We start from the raw sequence: 22,626 nt of genomic DNA, 5'->3' as shown, positions 1-22,626 counted from the left end.
ATTACAAAAGAGACACCGATCCATGAACAAACTATACCAGTTCCTACAAAAAGAGGGAAGATGGAAGAAAAGCAAAACGGGGAGGCACAGAGACAGTATTAAACATCAACAAGGATGTAGAACCACGGTTCACTCATGCTTTTGTTAGTTGGAACAATGTTGTAAGGCTGGGTGTAGGATACTACAGGGCAGCGATTATATGGTATATCCAGCAGCGAAAACCTAAAGATGTGTTTAAAAAAAAGGCCATAGGAGAATAATTAGAATTTGATAAAATTGGAAACTGCCAAAATATTTATCAAGATAATAAGATAGAAAATATATTGTTGATGCAGTAGGCTAAAAAATGGCTTCCGTAGATGTCCATGTCTTAACTTGCAGAATCTGTACATATTTTTCATGGTGAAAGAGATTCTGCTGACTATGACTAAATTAATGTGTTTTGGTTGGAGGATTACTCTGAGAGATAGAGATGAGCCTGACATAATCAGAAGTGTCAGGGATTAGGTAGAACGCGTGACCATGTGAGCAGAGGCAGAGAGTGGAGAAGCTGCTGCCCCTCCAGTGCCAAAGATGAAGGAAGGCATTGGGATCCACTGCAAATGGCAGCCTTCAGAAGCTAAAAAGGCAAGAAAAGATGGCCCTTAAAGCTTCCAGAAGAAACAGTGGAATAGACTCATTTTAGGCTTTTGAAATTCAGAACTATGAAGCATTAACTCAATAAAGCATGTTGCTTTAAGCTACCAAATTTGTGGTAATTTGTTAGGACAACAGTAAGAGAATAGTTCAGTAGTATAACCGTATGATAGAATTCTATACAAAATGAAAATAAAATATAACCACTGATTACAAATTAAAACTCCCATAAACTGAACCAAAAAAGACAGACAAGTGACTATGTAATCTATCTCTATGCTCGCTCACCCATCCATCCATCCATCCACCCATCCACCCATCCACCCACTCACGCACCCACCCATCCACCCACCCACCCACGCACCCACCCACCCACCCATCCATCCATCCACCCACCCACCCACGCACCCACCCACCCACCCATCCATCCATCCACCCACCCACCCACCCATCCACCCACCCACGCACCCACCCACCCACCCATCCACCCACCCGTCCATCCATCCATCCATCCATCCATCCATCCATCCATCCATCCATCCATCTATCTATCTATCTATCTATCTATCTATCTATCTATCTATCTATCTATCTATCTATTGTGCACTCGCCCGAGTGTGTGTGTGTGTGTGTGTGTGTGTGTGTGTGTGTGTGTGTCTGCCTATTTGCCACTCTGTGTGAGGATGAGTTTGAGTAAATCAAGCAAACAATCAATGAGGTTGAACATCTCTCGGGCTAGCAGTTGCTCTTGACTAATGTGCTAACTGAAATAAAACCTAAGTACTCTTGGCATTTCCTGATGTTCTATTTCTTAATCTAAATGTGTTTTATGTAGACTGGTTCAGTTGTTGAAAATTTACAAGCTGAACATATTTGTGTGCTTTTCTGAGTATATATTAGACTCTATTAAAAATCATTCTGTATAAACCCTAAATTTGATTTTTTTCTTGCATTTTTTCCTTTTTCGTTTCAGGGATATCATTTATCTGGAGTTGAGGATTTACTGCCCTAGAACTACTTGTTATAAAGGATCCCATCAATGATAAATTTCAAAGAAGGGTTCTCTCTGAAGATAAATGCATTATAAAATTATTCAAATGCAATCTGAGCAGAATGACCATAGGGCTGCCCCCCCAGCCAAATTCAGAAAATATGCTCTGTACCTAGTACTACAAGTACCATAGTCACACATGTGCATATCACGAACGCGCGCACATGTGCGCGCACAAATACACACACACACATACACACTCACAGGATGGGGTGGAGGGGGAGGAGGAGAAAAAGTGGAAGGAAGTGTTTGCATGGGTGTTTACAGTGCCATCTGCTTTGTGTATTTACAGTCCTATGCCTTCTATCTTACAAAAGTACCAGCCTTCAGCTTTATGACCCACTCTTACCCTGTGTAATCTCATCTTGATCCTGAACTATAAATTTTGCCCCAAAACATCTTGTTTCCACATAATGTCACATTTTGAAAATTCTGTATGGACATGAAACTGAAGACTGCTTGCTATCTACTTCATTTTTTTAATGAGTTGTTTTTGTCAGTTGTGTTGATTCAGGAAAATGATATGGGTTTTATCAGAAGGAGAAAAATAATCAGAACTTAAAACACATCATAGACCAGAGATACCATTTCAGATAACATCCTAGGGAACCCAGAGGCCACTTGAAACACTTCCTAGGATTTGAAGAGGCTGTCACCTCCCTGGGAATTTTAAAAATAGAAGACTATGGCTATCAACAAAAGAAAGAGGTGTGTAAGTTGCATATATTTTCATGATCTAGAGCTGTCAAAGTATTGCTTGTTTTTCTGTAGAAAGGCTCCATCCCCGGTTACAAGCTGGCTAGAAACCATCTTGAAGGCACTCTGTCTAAAATAGGAGGGATAACCCAGTGCAAAGTTTGGGGTGTGGCAAATGCTTTAAGGGCTGAGTGTCAAGAATCTTTTCCTGTCAAGTTCCGTTTGGATCTGCCCCCTCAGCAGTAAATTGATATAATTCTTTCATAAGATAAAGACATTCTGGAAAACTCATGCAGCTGCCATGAGCTACTAGATCATACTAGGACCATGTGTAGCTATGCAAGTATGTCTTTTTCATTATATTCTTGTTACTTGGCTTTACCCTGAAAGGGTCAGAAGGCCCAGTGGTTCCATGATCTCTACCCCAAAGCAGGCTTCCAGTTGCTGCATGCCAGAGCAAGGTAAAGGGAAGAGGTTGTAACTTAGAAAAAAGTAGCTATAACAGCAATGGAGACACTTGGGAGGTTGACTTTTATTTCCTTTCCTTTCCTTTCCTTTCCTTTCCTTTCCTTTCCTTTCCTTTCCTTTCCTTTCCTTTCCTTTCCTTTTCTTTTCTTTTCTTTTCTTTTCTTTTCTTTTCTTTTCTTTTCTTTTCAAGACAGGGTTTCTCCGTGTAGTCCTGGTTGTCCTGAACTCTCTCTGTGTAGACCAGGCTGGCCTCCAACTCGGAGATCTGCCTGCTTCTATCTTCTGAGTGCTGGGATTAAAGGTGTGTGTCACTATCCCCAGTTCTCTTTGGAGGCTGTTCTAATAACCAATAATTGGGGAGATTTTTGTTATTATACCACAATGACTGGAAAACTATGGAGTCTGTCAAAGAATTTATCTGGAGGCAGCGAAGTTCCATTAAAGGGCTTGGGGTGAGTAACAGAGAGAATAAGTTATGCTGTTTAATGTTTCATATTCCATAGACTCCCATTTCATCACCAGGATTGTTTCATAAGGTAATTTTGTCCATATTTGTAAGAAAAGAAACAGTATCTGTTATGGGTGAAACCATTACAAAGATTTGTCTCACACAAATGCATTTTGGGTGGCTACTTCTAGGTTTGCTGGTTAGCAAAAGACCTAGTAGTTAATAAATAACAAAGTTAATTAACATGGTTCTATGCCTGAAACATTATTTAATACTAACTATAGATATAAGTGATAGCTCATAGTTTTTTCTCTCTCTGCTGAGAAGTTCATATGAAGTCTCCATTTTCTAGTCTTGAATCTGGCAACTGTCGGTTTATTTACTATATCCTGCTTGCAAAATACTTTTTAGACTGTTGACCTAGAGATAATTGCATACCTGTTGGAACATGGTCCATGAATGAAGCTGTGTGAGAAGATTTCTGGGAGCTTGTAAGATAACTCCAAGGGAACAAGACAAATGTTTTGTAACTTTTGTTTCTCCATAACATGGGTTGCTCTTGGAATGTGCTTTCATGCCCCTCCCAGGTATAGTCAATAGGAGTGGGTTTCTGTCAGATTACTCAACATCTTTTGTTAGTTCAGAGAAGTTTCCAAGCGTGATTTTCCTTGTGACTGTATCCAGCTTAAACTATGTGACCTTTGCTCATTTGACCTCCAACTGTCAGATGGCCTCAGAATATAAATTGTCTCATGCTCTGAATGAAGTTGGGTATTGCGTGAGACTTTACTCTGCCTCATGTTTTTAGTGTCTGCTTTCCAGGTTTATGCCCCCAACTGGAGCTGTAACCCACACCCATGTATATTGTTCATTTACTGTCACACTATTCACAATAGCTAGGAAGTGGAAAAAGCATAGGTGTCCCTCAACAGATGACTAGATAAGAAATGTGATCCACACGCACAATGGAATGTAAAGAAAAAACAAAATCACGTGATTTTCAGGAAAAAAAACATGGGAACTAGAAAGCATTATGTTAAGTCAAATAAGCCAGACCCAGAAAGGCAAATGCTGCATATTTTCTCTCATATACAGAAGCTAGATTCAGAACTATGTGTACAGGTGCATGTATGAATGCATATGTCTCTCTCTGTGTAAATGTGTATGTGTTTAGATCATAAAACTAAAGCAGGAATGATGAAGAGGGAGGAAAGAAAATTTAAGGGGAAAAAAATGAGAGGGTCAAGGAATACATAGGACACGCATACAGAATATGAATGGGGACCAGTGGTGGAGAAGAAAGAGGATGAATTAGGACAAAATAGAATGACACATGTGTGCAAATAGCCCATCCTTAAAAATAATGTAAAACTGGACTTACTATCCTCTCTGGAAAAGTGGGGGCTCTGTGTTTCTCATCACTGATTGCAATGTGCAGATCAGCATCTGAAAAGCAAACAGAACAAAGGAAAACACCCAACACCGGGAATCAGAAAAGAAATGAACTGCTTTCACCAGATCAACTGAACTTAGACTTAACATTTCCAGCAATTCTGAAGCTTTCTCATGCAATGCTCAACTCAAACAGCACTCATCCACTTCCAGCCACTGACATATTGCAATGCTTGGGTTAAAAGTTCAAGTTCCTCTAAATCCAACAAGCAATTTACACCTCATTTCCACATGTTATTAAGAAACCAACACATCTGTACAGAATGACCAATCACTTTAAACAAATCTTGTAATGATAGCCATCATCATGTTAGCATATGTGATATTTAAATATTACGTATTTAAGTTGTATTTTTCACTATATATTTTTAAAAAGGTTTGTTCCATGAGGTTTTTTGCTTTTTTATATAAGAAGAAAGAATTGGTCTCTCTCTCTCTCTCTCTCTCTCTCTCTCTCTCTCTCTGTGTGTGTGTGTGTGTGTGTGTGTGTGTGTGTGTGTGTGTGTGTGTGTGTGTGTGTTTGAGACAGGTTCTCAATGTGAGGGTTAGTCTTAAACTTGCTTTGTATCTCAGACTAGTCTCAAACTATGATCTTCTTGTCTCAGCTCCTGAGTAGCAAGATTACAAATATATGTCCTCGTGCCTGCCTTTGATTAAAAATTTTCCTTTATTTTTATTTTATAGCTGGGTGTTTTGCCTGATTGTATCTATGTACCATATGCATGCAGTCTTCAAGGAGGCTGGAAGAAGGCATTGGATCTGTTGTTGGGACTGGAATTACAATTTGTGAAGTGCTAATGCTGGGAACCAACACACACACACACACACACACACACACACACACACACACACACACACACAGTCGCTGTCTTCAGACACACCAGCAGAGGGTATTAGATCCCATCACAGATGGTTGTGAGCCACCATGTGGTTGCTGGGAATTGAACTCAGGACCTCGGGGAGAGCAGTCAGTGCTCTTAACAGCTGAGCCATCTCTCCAGCCTGTTATTTTCTTATCAAGTGTGATAACCTAGCAGTTTGATTTGTGGTGATATGCTCACATTTAATTTAAAGGAAATTATAAGAGGCATTAATGGGTCATTTCTCAACCCATGTTTTCAACATTTTATTATAATGTTTTCATAAAGTTTATTTTGATTATATTCTTTTCTCTCCCCCAACTCCTCCCAGATTCTCCCCACCTCCCTACCCATCCAAGTTCATGTTCTTTTCCTCTCTGTTTGTTTATTATGGTTTCAATTTTAAAAACATTTCTCATGAAATGAAAAATGGTCATAGATTAATATTAAGGGAGTGTGATTCAACTGACACTAAAGTTAGACTTCATTTTTTAACTTAGCGTTCACAAAGCTGTATTGCTAGGATGTCAACCAATATGGCATATTTTGCTTTTGGAAAACTAATCTGGCATTGGATAGGCTTGACCCCACCCCAAGGTCCCATCACACATACATGCTTCCCAGAGAGTGCATCCTGGGGCTGCTTTGCAGCTCTGCTGGCAACACAGGAACTTCCCATCCACAAAGAAGCCACTGTGATACTTGATCAACAGGTGGGGGTTGCCCCGTATCTCTGAAGGGCAAGCAGGAAGAGTACAAGATGTAAGCAGACATTGGCCCAAGAGAAGCAGTGCAGTAAGTAAATGCTTTAATTTCTTTACAATGGCGATCTCATTTACCAGCAATTGAGGTAAGTCTACCAAAGCAGTTATTTGTCACTAGGAAGTTAATAAACTCAAATAAACAGAAACCACAGCACAATCCACAGTCTAACCACAGCAGAATGTATAATTCTGACATGAACGAGTTAGTAAAAGTGTATAGACTGGCTAGCTTGCCATTACGGTCTTATAAGTACATATGGAAGGTCCTGAATGGGTTATAACACCTGATGTTCTTTGGTTGGAGAAGTAGGCTGGGTGGCAGGACTAGGTCTTAGGCAAAACAGTTTCTGAGAACATGTACTTGCTATGGGTTCTCATTTGGAGAAGTTTCAAACGTACAGCAAGAATCGTGTACTGTATCCTTTTTCCAGCCTTTCCTTAGACCCCCCAATTTTTACTAAATACTTTGCTGCTTTTTTCTCTTTAAGACACACACACAATTTTTAGTCTAAAATTTTATCATTATTACTCAATTAATAATTTAGGTCGAACAGCAGTTATATGGCTTGAATAATGTCACCCATGAATATTTCCCCACACAATTTCTATTACCAGGGGTATTCTCTTATCTAACTATAAAGCAAATTGTCAATTTCAGGAAATTGAATATATATTTTACATTTGATTTTCTGCAATTGTTCCAATAATGTTCTTTAAGTTACATCTTTTTCTGATCAAAATTCTGGTTCAGCATTATGTATGAAATTTCGTATTTGAGTTGTCTTTGAACTAGAATAGCTTCTTGTCTTTTCTTTGTCTCCCATGACTTTGACATCCTTACTCTAAGGGGTGAATACTTTGAGGAGGAAAAAAACTACATTTTTCTGAGACAAAATTTTATTTTTCATGTATAGAAGTCTAGCTTTGTCTCACCGTGTACCCAAAGCTGACCTTGACTCTTGACTCTCTTGCATCCAAGTCCCAAATGCTGGGACTCCAGGACTCCAGCAGCACACCTAGCTAGAGGGTACTTTTTAGGGTATGTATATATCAGAGAAGAGGATCTTCAGGTGTAGCTGGGTGGTAGGGCACCCGCCTAGCAAGCACCAAGTCCTGGGCTACAACTCCAGTATTAAAAAAAACGAACCATGAGAATAAGGCAATATTAATCTAGACAAATTAAATTCTAATCTTGAAATGTCATACCCTATGTACAGAAAATTAATGAGTTTTGCAGTACAGCAGAGAAACTTCCAAGGGTTTAGTAGCTAATAGCTTAAGAAGCATCTTTAGTTGGGGAGGGCTGGCTCTATATGTGGCTCCAACTCTTTCCTCTTTGTTTTATGTTCACCTAGAAATCCTTAACTTTGAAACCAAGAAAGTCTTATTCCTCCTTTATTAACCCAACCTAAGGAATAATAATCAACATTGTGCTGGATCACTGACAGGGTATAAAATACTATACATAAGTCATTGGTTTCAGTTGTTCAGTCGACAGTAGGTTTTAGTAGTGACATTTATTTAGTACACCTCAGTTCAGTTTAGCCGAAAATGCTGGCACCAAGGAAAAAGCTAATGAGCATTAAAGGTTAATTATGACAGAATGAATTAAGATCATAAAATGCTAATTTCTAATTTTAGTCCCAAATAACCACTGGAATAGCATGCTTTCTTGCTCTATAAGCTATCGCTCTGTAATGTGTCAAGATTTCAAATGTTTCCAACAAATATGATTGAGTTTGCTGGGTAAATAATTGTCCAATGATGTCCGAAAGTCCACATTGCAACAATTCCCACACTTGATGATATTTTAAGAACTGTATGTGACTTTATGTATCTTTTTCTCACATGCATCATTTAGTCTGCGCAACAGCCCTGAGGACTGACTGTTATTGCTATCAGGACTCTTACTGAGTTAATAGATTGCTATGGTGAAAACTGGTGAAATTTCTTAAGAAAGAATATCTGAGTCTTTGTCTTCCCATGGCAAGGTAGTTTGCTAACTTGATGACAATGTCACTCACCTTCTCTCTCCTCCAGATTGGAAAAAACAAGCATATACAGATACTGTTTCCCAACGTCTATAATATGCAGAGACAGATATGTGTAGTGAGAATTCTGGACTTTTGGCTCTTTTTAAACACACAAAACTATTGTAAGAATATGCTTTCCTTTTAATCCCAGGTGTAGGATATGGGTTGCTTTGGGCTGTCCACAGCAGCTGGCTATGATTTGCCTTGTGTTCTAGCAGAGGTGTGGTTTGCCAGCCACAGATAGTTTCTGTGATTGTGTAATATTTGGAATTCTGGGAACTTTTTAGAAGTTTAATGAATGCTGGGGTCTCAAGAGGCAGGATTGGTGGTTGTTGGTCACTCAGTGGGGTTGGTTGTGGTTATGTTAGTAGTCGTGTTCAAAGAAGAAATAAGAAAAATGAAATTAGATTCAGGGGTCTCTATTTCTCTTTCTCTACTCTAGCCTTCCTTTTCTCCTATCTAGTGATAGGGGGCGAAACTCAGAGGGAGGAAGTGTGGGAGAAAGAAGAGCCCCCAACATAGCAAAGACCAGCTACAGATGTGAGCCACAGTACTAGGTAATGTAGGATGAACAAAAGTTTTAGGCTGGGGATTTAGCTCAGTGGTAGAGCGCTTACCTAGGAAGCGCAAGGCCCTGGGTTCTGTCCCCAGCTCTGAAAAAAAAAGTTTTAAGAGGTGGGGGCTAGAAGGACCCTGTATCCCTGACATCCTCCAATGGCTACCGAATCCCAAGAGTGTCTGCCTTGCACTCTCTGTGGGAGAGAGGGTAAGCATGGATTTGTTCCAATGACTGTTCGATGTCTTTTGTCCACCAGTACAAAGCACTATTAACAAAACACACACTTTCTGTTGTGCAAGCAGCAGCTCTAGGAATAGTGACACTACAATTTTGTGAACACCAAGAGATGTAATGTTGCTTGTCTCCTTGTTCTCCGTTTCTATCTATAAACCCTCAGGTGTACTACCCTTCCCCCTCCCCAAAGCCTGGACAATATGTATAGTTCCAGAAGAACTCACACATGGAGACACGGGGCCTAAACAAGAGGTGAATATAAGAAGTATCAACTGAGCCCTAGGAGAGTCCCTTAAAAGATGAATGGCTGAGAAGCAAAACCTTAGAACTCCTTCTGGAAGCCCCAATATAACCACAATGATCTATAAGCCCCATTATAACCACAATGATCTATAAGCCCCATTATAACCACAATGATCTATGTGTAAGAGGATATTGTGTTCCATTTTGAAGTCACTCATAAATGTAATTGCTATAGGAGAAAAGAAGAAATATGTTCCATATATGTATATGAGAGAGAGAGAGAGAGAGAGAGAGAGAGAGAGAGAGAGAGAGAGAGAGAGAGAATAGCTTTGCCCGGCTCTGATAGATACACTTCTAACTTCACTGAGATGATTACGGAAAATGAGGGATGATTTTCACCATAATGTACCACTTCCCTATTCTACAAAATAGATTTCTAAGTCCTTTCACATAAAGGGAAAACGGAGAGCTTTGTGCGGGAAAGGATGTATTTGCATTGATGTGGAATGGCTGTGTGTAATGGGAGGTGCACTGAGATTTCGCCATCACCTAAAAGTAAATGTAAAAACAAACTCTTCCTCTGTCTAGGATGTTAAAACCTGAAGCTGCACCAGTAGAACCACTGATTTCAGTGACACATTATCCTTACATCCTTTTTTAAACCAAAAAGATTGTAGAGGGAAACATCATGGCACTAAATTAATAATAACAAATCTCTCCTGTATTACTGTAGCAGCTTAAAAGTCACGAACAAAATATTTATTAAATTCTCAGTTTGGGGCAAAATATAGTGACTTAGGTTAAAATATAGTGATTTAAAAAGTTGGACCCAGGTAATTGAAGTTTGAGATTCCCATTATGAAGGCTTGTGGCATCTGGCTATTTTCTTTTAAACTTGTGTAAAAAAAAAAATGAAGACTAATAATACCCTTGTCCATAGCGTTGTCAAGACGATTATGCAACAAGTTGCCATGTGTGCTTAATAGAGTGGCTGGCAAGTGGTTAGTGCTCCGTACTTATTAATGCTAACTGTTTATTAACATCGCCAATGTTATATGTAATAGACTAGAAGCAACAGGATTAGAAGCACGGCAGGAAACTCAGTTGGCTTGCCCCTTGCCCTCGCCCCTCCCCCAAGCCCCTCCCCCACCGCACCCAGCGGAAAACACAATAGCTAGCTCTGTGCTTAGTGTGGAAGCTACGGTGACCACGGAAAAGCAAGCATGACTAGAACCCATCGCCCGAGCTTCGTAGGCAAACCATTGAGGGCTTCATTACAGCACTTCGTTACCTTTTTGCAGCGCTTTCAACCACTGACATCGGCTCTCTTCATTCGACGCATAGACATAAAGAAGCCCATCTTTGTACACAATCTGCATGGGATTAAAAAAGAAGAGCAATGAATTTTGATACAAGTGTTTCATAGTTCAATCTGGTGTACCTGTAAATTTTTATGTTACCAGAAATAACCCTTTTCTCATGGAACATACATTAGCTTTGGAGTTATGTTTAATATGGTAAACTACGTATTTCTTAGAGGTGCTGCGGTCTATCTTTCTAACCAGTCAGTGACTCCTGTCACAATTAGAAGTATTTTGTGAGGTTCGAGAGATGGTTCAGTGGGTAAGGAAAGCACACTGCAGCACAAACCTGCAAACCCTGTCCTACGGAAGTCACAGAGAGGAAGGAAGGTCCCTGGGGCTTCAGGATCAGTATGAGATCCCATCTCAAGGGAATCAGCTGGAAAGTGACAGCTGGGCACCTGGTGTGTTGTCTTGCCTCCACAGGCAGGAAACCTGATGCCCTCCTCTTGTACCCATATGCTTATACACCTGCCCCAGTTTGAAAATTACACTCTCTTTGAATCAGGTTTCTTTTACAACTGAGAAATAACACATACCACTTATGAAAGATCTCCTAGTAGCTGGGCTTATCCTACATCAATAGTTTTCCTTTTATTTATATATGAGGGTGTGGTTTCTCTTTTCTAACAAATGAGTAAGTATACTCAGAGATAAGTTGTGATGGGGGAGTTGTTTTGTGACAAGATTTCTTGGTGTGGCTTTGGTTGTCTTGCAACTCCCTCTATAGACCAGACTGGTCTCACAGAGATCAGCCTATCTCTACTTCTCCAGTCAGTGCTCCAGGCATGCACCACCATCACCCTGGCTAAACGGTGATATATCTTTATGGGTATATAAACATAAGTAGTGGGCTAGTAACTCTGTAGGGCTGGAAAACATTCGTGGCTTTGAGTAGCCTCTGTGTCCCTGCTGTGTTTGAGGTTGCCTCCATGGACACCTCTTCCTCTGTTTTTCCCAACTGGGTGATAGCTTTGTTGTAGGCCTGGTTCTGCTGAAACAACTCACAAAGGCACTCTATCTAACATGTGACTATTTAAAATTCTTTAGGGGGCTACAGGGTCAGTGAGGTGGCTCAGAAGGAGGGGTGCTTTCCATCAAGCCTGATGCCCTGATTTCGATCCCCTGAACCTACATGGTGGACAGAGAGTACTGACTCCTACGAGCTGTCCTCTGACTCTACATTCATGCTGTGGCATGTGGGAGCATATCACACACACACACACACACACACACACACACACACACACACACACACACACACACACACACAGTGCTTTTAAAAAAGATTCCTTTGGTATAAAAGTTGGTTAACATGGAAGGTAGAGCTCTTCATAGTATAACACCACCTGCCTCCCTAGGCTGGTCTCTTTCATTCTCTTGTTTTAGCTTCCAGTGCCTTGGCACTTTCTGTTTGGTTTGTCCTGCTATCTCCTCCACCTTTGCTAGTTAAGGTCTGTTGGTCCTTTCCGACCCAAATGTGAGCTCCAACAGAACATTTCCCCGACATATTGGGGTGAGGAGCAAGGAATGTATTACATCAACCTCCATTTTAACATTCACTTACCCTGTATTATTACGGTCTATTTTGCCATCTCCTTGGAGACACAGGGCGAGTTGGGTTTTTAATCCTGCATAGTTTCCTACTTACTGTTACCCAGGAGAAGAGAGACACCCCACAATGTTCCATTAATGAGATGGGTAGACCTGAAGCAAGTCAGACCATGGTAGTTACACTGTCATCTCGCTTCCCCTCCCTTTGAGAGAAGCAGATTGGGCAGGAGGGTTCTGATAAACTGCCAGCGCACACCTGGGGGTATTCCAAACATTATCAATGTCTCAAGGGGTCATTTTGCAATCTAGTTATTTTCCTGGGCACAATGAGCTCACGATAGAAAATATTAAACAGACTGTTCCCACCCCGTTTACCTGAAATGGATACTGTCTCTCCACGGGTGTCTGCTCCTCAAGGTTGACTTTTTCCACACATCGGATTTTCTTAACTTCTATCGATCCTTTTCTGCTTCCTCGTTTCTGAATTCGAAAGCAAATCAGAAGCTATAGCAGGTCAGTGTGTCATGGTGAGCAGGGACTAGTGTACAGCCGAAGTTAACGTCTAGAGGGAGACTAAGGGATGTGGAAGCCGATGGAGACGCAATGTTTTGTTGCTCTATGTCTGTGGCAATCATATTCCTAAACTATGGACACACGCACATATGTGTCTCCAAAGGCAAGTATCTGAGTGACAGTTAATCTCATTTGAGAATTGTGTAATATTTATTGAAATGCCCTGCCGAGTAGTTAATAGAGAAATCAAGGTTTAATGCCAGGAAGTGTCTTTAGTTCATTTCGGGTTTTGATGGCGTTTCAGTCCCCCCCCCCCCCCCATGCTCAAGTTCTTAACTACACAGAGATGCTCTTGTTTCTACTACTGTCTTAAGGCAGCATCGCTCACCCTCAACGCTTTTACTAACATTTGACGATGGATACCTCTTTGGTGTGAAGTTCGACCTGTGAGGTATTTTAGTAGTAGCCTGAGTCTCGGTCCACCTGATGCCCATAGTGCTTTACCCTGCTGGCCCCCAGAATGAGTTGTGACAGCTGACATAGCTCTCTAACATGTCTAATGTCTTCCAGGAAACACAAATTACTTTACCTGAAAACTACAGTTTTAAAGTCATGTTATGATTGATTGGTCTTAATAAAATGAATAAGTACTTTCAATTCTTTCTTTTAATTTATCATACATTGGTTAAGAGAGGCAGTGCAGTATGTTGATACAAGCCGATTTTTTACTCTGAGTAAGGAATCCTGGTGTTCTTTCGTTATAATCAAGGACTTTGTGGGGAATTGGGAAGAATAATAAATAGCACAAAACAAGGAAGGAGAACCTTACCATTTTGTCATATTCATAGTAGGAAAGGCTTGTTTTGGTTAGAACAAAAAGCCGCTCCTTGTAATTAATAGGTGACATTTTCTTCTTTTGCTGTGACTTTTTGAGAAGCAGTTCTTCCAAAATGGATTTACTATCCATATTGTTGTCCTAAAGAAAAGAATTGAAATGATTGCAGTGTCTAGCTAGGTCCAGGGAGAATAAAGATGCCAACTTCTAAATATAAGACTGAATTAGGATTATAGAGTAGACCACAAATCCCTCCTAGTTTTCTTCTGCCTTTGTTCTGAGTTTTGAAACTATGCAGGTTTTCTACAGCATATCACTTCTTCCCTGACTCATGTCCAACTCTGTATCATACAGTTACCATGTTTGTACCATCTTCCCAAATAACTGATCAAAATGCTCTCCACTGTGGAAACACTCTACACACACTTATTGAATTGAATAGGAGACAGTAAAATCTTTTAAACTGCACTCCAGGAAGCTCACCATCTACTAAGTAACTGGTAACTGAAACTTTCTTCCATGCCTGGGGCCAGATATTTTGCCAGATTATCCAAATCACCACAAACCATTGGTATCATCTTACGGGCCAGTCCCCACCCAGGATCATAACTGGGTCTTCTGACATTGAAGGATGCAGATGTGATTGACAGTATCAAGATTAAATCTCAGGAAGATAGGTAAAAAAGATGACAAAAATTTCAAAAGAGATGGGAAGGAGCAGCAGACAGAGCACATTCACAAAAGAAATACTTTTCAGTCCCAAACTATGGAAAACATTAAAACTGAAGGTATTTAGGGAGAAAAGGAAGCGCAGCAACTCTCTCTTTCCACCGAGACCCTCTGGTATCAGATCTAATAGAGAAAAGTAGTTGTGTTAAGCTGTGGGTCACAGAGATAGACTTCATATTCTTCTTAGCTTTTTTAGAGTGCACCATTATTAGCAATTAAGTGCCCACTGGTTCTGATCTATCTTTGATGGTCTCAAGATAATGAAGTTTACTTACCTTAGACTCTGTGGAGCTGAGGTCTACATATTAACTTTAACTCTCAAGCTGTAAGCAAAACGTTCCTGCTCTGAGGCACATCTCTCAGGCTCTCCCTGACTATGGCAGGGCCATGCATTAAAAGAGAAAATATTTGCATCCTATTAACACTCTTGATCAGGAAGCCCCGGCACAGACATTGTTCCCTTAGCATGGAAGCAGGCGCAGATACGGAAGCAAACCCAGCCAGTCACTAGCCAGCCCTTCCTATTAGCCCAGGAGTATGAGGAGCCTTCCACAGCAGGCAGTAGATAGAACGAGAGACGAAGAAACACGGGCTAGAGTTCAATAAATCTGCACCAGTCACTCCTCCTGATATAGACCACAGAATCTAAAAGTGGGGATTAAGATTCCAGACACATATGTGGCAGAGGATGGCATTGTCCAGCACCAATGGGAGGAGAAGCCTTTGGACCTGTGAAGGCTTGTTTCCCCAGTGTAGGGAAATGCCAGGGTGTTGAGGTGGGAATGTATGTAGGTCAGGAGACCATGACTATTGAAACTATTCTCAAGAGCATTGCTTGATTTTGGGCAGATCTCAGACACTCCTACTCATTAAATAGAAGAAAATGTTGCATATTTTTGGCCCTGAATATTGTTTTATAGATTTTTTAAAGGGGGAGGCCTGTTCTTTTGTGAGCATAACACAGGGCGTGGTGATAAGACTGGGTAGTAGGCACACAGGGAGGGCACTTTTGTGTCATATTCATTTTCTACATTAAAAACCATCAAAAGTTCTTGCCAATTTTCTCAGACACGTGCAGCTACCACAGTATTTGTCAAGCCATCTATGAAGTTAGCAGATCTGTTCCAGGGTAAGAGGCAGTCTTTCCCAGCATTGCATGATGACTTGCATACTGGGGTCTTTGTCACACTTCCATGCACTTTACATTAAAGATGGGTCTGCAGGAAATTATATAGAGAGGATTATGAAGAAGAATCGTGAAATCTTACATATACTGGGGGGAAGAGTACAAAATAGAAAGGAAGGCTATGAGGCCTTCAATGATATTCTAAAATACATTTCTAAGAGTTTACAAGCCTTCCGCTCCAGACAAGCTATAACTTGTCAAACTTTAGCATCATGGTTCATTTAATCCTGCCCTTTGTGAATGCTTTCTTTTACTTAAACACACATGATACGTGATTATTCTACAAAACTGAGAGCTAAGCAGGCCAAAGAAAAAGATGAATACGTCCCTAGATTAGTTTTTTTTTTCTTTTCAGATATGTAGTCATGCAAGCTGAGTATCATTAAGGAATGTTCACATTCTGTGATGTGTGATTCATATGTACCAAGCATTTGGAGTCATGTATGTGTCTCTGAAATTCAATTCACTGGAGCCAGGTCTTCAAGTACCCTAAGGTAGACTTTTACAGACTCAAAGAATCCTATCTTGACACTTTCGTTATCTTCTAACAAACTCTCATTGCTTCTGTCCAGTTTTGGCCCTCCCCTTCTCCATCTACCTGCTTCCTTTCCCTCTGGGGACTTCTCTAACTCCAGAGGCATCTGATGCCCTTGGTCTTGTGGGCACTGCACTCTTGTGCACTCACATAATTAAAAATAAAATAAATTGGCTGTCTGTGGTGGCTCAGACTTTTAATCTCAGTTTACTGGAAGCAGAGGCAGGTGAATCTCTGCATTCGAGGCCAGCTTGGTCTCCAAAGTGAGTTCCAGGACAGCCAGGACCACACCGAGAAACACTGTCTCATAAAACCAAAACCAAAACCAACCAACGAACGAACCGAACAAACAAATAAAAACAACACCCCCCACTCAGAATTGTTCTTAAAGAGTTTTATGATGACATTTTCACATATTTATCTGTTTTTTTTGGTCCCCAACTACCCTCCCCTAAATGCTATTTCTTCTTGCTTTCCTGCACATATGCTGCTGTACTCTTTCCCTGCTTCCTCTGGACCACCTCCTCTTCTTTCATAGTCTCCCTTCTATTCTCATGTCTTACATGTATGTATGTATGTATATATATATATATATATACATTTATACATGCACGTACAAAGAAAGTTAAATCTAGATTTTACGTGGAAGAAAAATGTGGTATTTGTCTTCTGAGTCTGTCTTATTTCATGGCATCAAATGGTCTCTGGTCTCACTCTGCACATGTCATGATTTCTATCTTCTTTACAGCCAACAAGAGGTCCAAACTGAAAGCACTTCTGTGGTCCCACTTGCTACAGGAAGTGATACTCTAAAAGGGTTAATTTGTAAAACTGTGCCATCGCCTCTTTCTTATTATGATAGCAGCTAAAGGGGGCTCTGGCACTCATGTTGATTCCTATGACTGTTCAATGACCTGCCAGGTCTGATCTGCCCAGGATTAGCAGAAGGAAGTCCCAGCAGAAGGTAAGAGTTCATGAAGCCCCTTTCACAATACGCTGCCACATGAAACCCAGTTAGCATTAAACAAGAATCTATTTCCATACTGGAATGGGTGGGATGTGGCTGGACTCTCATAACACCACCCACAGAGAATAGAAACATCAATTTGCTTACCAAATCCTTGCTGCCTATTTCCATAAGCATATTAAACCGTGCACAGAGAGGCAAAACCAACCCCGGCAGAAATCAATACAGTGAAAGCAGCAACTACCGTGCTGCTAATAACATTCATAAAAGCCACCTGTTGCATTAGTGTGACTCATCATAACCATGGTTATTTAAGATTCGCAAGGAAATGATCTTGTGAGAATAAGTGCAAAGTGTCAGTTCTCCTTGAGATGCTTAATCTCCAGCCAGCAGGGTGTTTACACTGAGCAACTGAAAAAAAAGTCACCTATCCATGACCCTGAGTGACAACAAGCATACATCAGATGGCTTTCCTGACTAATATGCAAGGCTGTTGTGCAGCCGCAGTTTGAAGCACCTCGGTAGTTTGAAGTAACTGAGGCAGCAGGACGAGGCAGTCCCCTTTCTTATTCTGCTTTGCTGGCTTGATTCATAAAATGTGTTCTGTCACAGACTTCTTGCATGAAGCTGCTTAAATGAAAAACCTGGCATACTAAGGGCACCAAAGGATGACTTCAAAATGAACTGTGTGGGAGGTGAGAACTTAACAGAGCCCATTCATTTTATTATAAACAGGCTGAAAAAGAAAAAAAATTTACAAAGTGTGTGTGTGTGTGTGTGTGTGTGTGTGTGCGCACATGTATACATATGCACATGTGAGCATAGGTGCCATTGTAAGATCCTCCTGCAGCTGGAGTTACAGGCAATTATGACTGTCCAATGTGGATACTGGAAAGCCAGCTCATGTTCTCTGCAAGATAAGTACAGGATGTAGTCTCAACTGCTGAACCATCTTTCCAGCCCCCAAAGGGAAAAAGAAGTAGATCATGAAAGTTATGATAGGATGGAGGACATTGATAACGAGCCTTCAAGTACACACACACGCACACGCACGCACACGCACGTGCACGTGCACGTGCACATACACATACACACACAAATTAGTACTAATGATCCTTGCCAACACTTAAGGAGGGCTCACTGTATAGCGTGCACTATTTAAGACCTTGGAGCAATGTTTATTTGTTGGTTGTAGTCACCCAGGGTGATGGGATATGACACATGCCCATGCACACCTTACGGGTGGGCGATTATAAATCCTATTAGGCATGTCCTAACACAACCATCCTGTGCCAGGGTAGTTTGTGAAATGGCTCTACTGTAAGAATCACATTGCGGAGCATATTGTAACTGGTGTCCTTACTTATAGGTGATGAAACTACAATAGCAAAACAAATGACGCTGTTGTAATTCACATTATATTGGTAAATTGGCAGGTGCTGTTTAAGCTTATTAAACATGGATTCCGAGAGGCAGTTGACCTCCTCTGTCTCATATTCAAGCATATTTTGCCAAGTGTCCTCTACACTCCCTGCCCTGAATCAGGTGCCCCCCTGGGTCTGTAACAGAAAGAAGAAAAAAAAACCTGCAAGCAATGAAAAGTATTTAAAATTTTAGCCTGGCTGGACAGCAGTGGTGCACACCTTTAATCCCAGCACTCAGGAGGCAGAGGAAGGTGGATCTCTGTGAGTTTGAGACCAGTCTGGTCTACAGAGTATATTCCAGGGCATCCAGGGCTGCACAGAGGAACTATGTCTTAAAAAAACATAAACAAAACAACACAACAAAGAAAAAACCCAACACTCATTTGAAACTGAAATACAGCCACTGTAGATCATTCTTGGAACTGTATAGAATATCAAGTCACACTGCTAATGTGTTGCAGTTGGCATTTGAATCCTGCTCACTTAGTTCTAAAGTTCACATTCTTGACCAGGATACCAGTGACAGAAAACAACATGGCCACTGTGTGACCTAAACCTGAAAAGACTAACCTAAACACAAGAAAGCAGCCATAGGACGTGAACACATACAGTAACTTTTTACTGATGACATACTGAACCCTAACATCCTAAGTGATTTTGCCAAATCTACAAATCTACAAATAGTCCAGGGAGCTAGATTTGGCTGTCTTGTCTTAGACGTGTTCATACTATGGCACTGGACATACTCAGAAATAACTGGGCTGATGGCACATGCCTTTAATCCCAGTACTCAGGAAGCAGGGGCAGGAGGGTCTTTATGAATTCAAGACCAGCCTGGTCTAAATACTGATGTCCAGACCAGCCAAGACTGCACAGTAAGATCCTGTCTCAAAGAGAGGGAGAAACGGACAGACAGACAGACAGACAGACAGACACACACACACACACACACACACACACACACGGGGGGGGGTGGGAGGAGGGAGGGAGGGAGAGAGGGGGAGAGAGGGGGAGGGAGAGAGAGAGGCAGACAGAGAGATGCAGAGAGACTCACATGTGAGAGTGATCTATATGTTCGACCAAAGCTACTTCCGTTGAGGGAACTCGGCATAAATATGGGTCTACTGTGACCTGGGCAAGGAACCTTTATGAGGGAATTCTCAGAAAGATGTGACAAGGAAATAAATGTTCAGCAAGACGCCTCAAAACAGTGTCAGATAGTAAAACTCCAGGCTAGGGTCCAGCATGAAGGTAAAGAATGCTTGTCGATCATGTACAAGGCCCCATGTTTTATCCCTGGTTCTAGAAACATAGATCCTATAGATGAATTAGAATGCACATTTTGAATAGTGCTAAAAATATGCAGCCTTAAAAGTGGGGATAAGGGGGCTGGGGATTTAGCTCAGTGGTAGAGCGCTTACCTAGGAAGCGCAAGGCCCTGGGTTCGGTCCCCAGCTCCGGAAAAAAAAGAACCAAAAAAAAAAAAAAAAGTGGGGATAAATGGCAGAGAGTGAAAGAAGTGGGAACGGGAGACAGGAGAAAGATGAGATGTCCAGTTAGTAGCTCTGGCACTGAAACCTCTTCCCCGGAGAGTTCAAGATGAGGTTTTTAAGGCTTTGTTCTTTAGAAGAAAGAGCTGAAACAGCACTTTCTTATCCTTTTCTTGTTTTATGTCTTCTTTTCCGTGTCATTTAGCTATAGATTTTGATTGGTTGGTGCTAACACAGTAAAGTGATGAGTGTATTGGATGGGCAGAAGACTAGTCAGGAGAAGGCAGGTGTTCCAAATGAAGATTGGGCAAGGGTCTGAAAAAGAAACTGGAGATTCCTGTGATAACTTAGTTAAATATTTGCCCAAAGTTGACCCTGTTTATTCTTCTGCTAAACCACTAAACATAACACAACGGTAAGCTTAAGCAAGAACAAGAAGTACAATTCAGAGCGGGCAAACTGGCTAAACAAAGCTTCTGCTGCTGGCCCTCAGCTCTGTAGAAACCAACAAGTCCCTATTTCACAGGGTACTGTGCAGTTCAGAGAGGTACAGTTGATCTTGGCACAAGATAGTCAGAAAGACTAATGTCAACACTCACATCCTTAGCATTTTGGAAGACCAAACGTTGAATGCTCTCAGATAAGCTTATGAAACAAGGCGTACTTTATTCTCACCAAGAGAAAATTCCAGTGCTACTTCTAAGAGTCGTCTTCTGTACCTTCCAGAGGGTTTCTAAGCCACCTTTTCTTATTTTGAGCAACCTCTTCCTTTTTGGCTTCCCACCCACGGCCACTCCCTCTGGGCATCTTCATGAGAAGAGTCAAAAGTGGCAAATCTATCAGCTAGCACTGTTGTAGCATCTGTCAATCCTTAGAAGTGGGCTGGCCTAGGCAAGAGCATCACACATGGATGGGTTCAAATCTTTCTCTGTCTCTCTGCAACCTGCCATATTACCTAACCCTGCCAAACCTCAACTTCCCCATTTGTAAACAGAGTAAAAACAATAACTGCCTTGAAGGGTTTTGAGAAGTCAGGAGAAAAATGGCACTGCCCTGCCCAGCACCGTAGGAGATGAGGCTGCTCCACGCCACTCTATAGTTACATTGAAAAATAGACCACAGCAAAGTCAGAAGACTGAAGACAATGACGTGTTTCTCAAAGATAATTTATCCTTTCTTATGCCCCACTCAAGCTCTTTACATATTAAACTCACTGGGTAAAAACAAAGAAGTATGGTAGCAAGGAGACTTGTTTAGAAGAAGAACAGATTTCAGGGGAGTGAGAGGAAACAAAAGCTGAACTAAATAAATACTTGATCAAAATATTTTTGCATCCATGTATACACTTATCAAAGAGTAAATTAAAAACGTAAAGAGCACAGCTGACTCTGGTGGCTCGTGAGAATGCTAGAGTTTCGGGAGCACTGTCAGAAACCAGGATTTATTTGCCGTGTTTTTTAAAAGTCCAGCAAAATTATTGTAGCTAGCAAGAACTCTTTAATTCTATGGCCGTGGGAACCAAATGTACCATTTGTCTCCCAAATCTCTCTATCCCTCAGGAACATTCTTGATTTCTGGTTTATGGAGAGTTCAGGAACAGAAAAGTAAACATTTGTAGCTGAAAAGGCATGATGAAAAGATAAAGAAAGGAAGGTACATCTAAAAGCTGTTGGTGTTTGTTTTCTGTCGTTGTTCGTTTGTTTTGCAAGCAGTTAAAGAGACAACGTGAAATATGGCTGCCAGGGCAGTACTATGTGGAGAAAATCAGCAGAGGAAAGAGCCCAAAGCTACATCCAGCTGGCTGTGCTAGGCACCCAATCAGGCAGACCCTGACTCAGAGTTTGAGCAAGGTGAAGAATTCACAGTGAAATGGTAGCAATTTAAGCCTCTGGTCCCCAAATTACAAGCTCCCTTTCAAGTCCCAGGGGCCGCCCAACACCTCTGTATTGATAATTCCGTGTCTTTGGTTTCTGAGATGGGCTTTCCAAAATTTAAAAACTCCAAGCCCCATAACATCTGGATTTTAATTTATTCTGTAAGCTATGACGCTGCACAGCCGCAGGCCACTTAAACGCACCATTTAGGCTTCTTCTGCCTCCCTGGGGTTCACCACGGTGAAGCGAAGCTGCTCCTGCAAGAACTCAACTTCGGGCTGTCTTCTCTCCAGCAGCAGTGAATTGTGTCACATTTTTTCTGGCTGTTGGGTCAGAAATGGCTGTACAACTGAGTGCCCCCAAAGCATTTATTGTCCTGCAGGGCCTTACACAATCCCACAGGAAACCACGCTCAACACTTAGCCAACACTTGTTGATGTGATTGAATGCAACGAACACAGAGACAAAAGCACATTTCAGAAAGGTTTTCATTCTGATAACTGCAGCTCCTGCTTTTCCCAGGCAGCACTTGGGGACATGTGATAACCCTGCCTTTGTTTCTAGAGCTTTGTGCTGGAAAGGACAAGAAAATATCTCGGTGAAAGCCGACTTCTGACGCTGACTTCTCGCACAGAGGTCAGAGTCAGGAAATCATTAGGTAATGCCAAAGGGCCCAGAGAATAAGCAATGAAAACTTCAACCCAGCACTTGGAC

General features: G+C 41.3%; 1 protein-coding gene across 2 annotated transcripts in view; it reads right to left on the bottom strand.

Moving 5' to 3' along the window:
* Bmx (BMX non-receptor tyrosine kinase) overlaps positions 1-22,256 on the bottom strand; it is a 62,769-nt gene extending 40,513 nt beyond the window's left edge. The window contains exons 1-6 of one of the 2 annotated variants that reach the window (NM_001109016.1): positions 22,116-22,256; positions 13,702-13,848; positions 12,735-12,839; positions 10,736-10,817; positions 6,225-6,344; positions 4,681-4,745 (exon numbers count right to left, since the gene is read on the bottom strand). In NM_001109016.1, the coding sequence (NP_001102486.1) occupies positions 4,681-4,745; positions 6,225-6,344; positions 10,736-10,817; positions 12,735-12,839; positions 13,702-13,848; positions 22,116-22,118 (522 nt within the window). In that variant the 5' untranslated portion in view covers positions 22,119-22,256. Of the gene's footprint in view, positions 1-4,680; positions 4,746-6,224; positions 6,345-10,735; positions 10,818-12,734; positions 12,840-13,701; positions 13,849-14,711; positions 15,090-22,115 lie in introns of those variants that run through there. The other variant, XM_087600457.1, reaches the window with a different exon arrangement.
* Positions 22,257-22,626: the final 370 nt, after the last annotated feature.

Source organism: Rattus norvegicus, chromosome X (genome assembly GCF_021556685.1).
Source record: "Rattus norvegicus strain SHRSP/BbbUtx chromosome X, alternate assembly SHRSP_T2T, whole genome shotgun sequence".
In the NCBI taxonomy this organism is placed as follows: Eukaryota; Metazoa; Chordata; class Mammalia; order Rodentia; family Muridae; genus Rattus; species Rattus norvegicus.
This window is presented reverse-complemented; position numbering and strand designations above follow the sequence as displayed.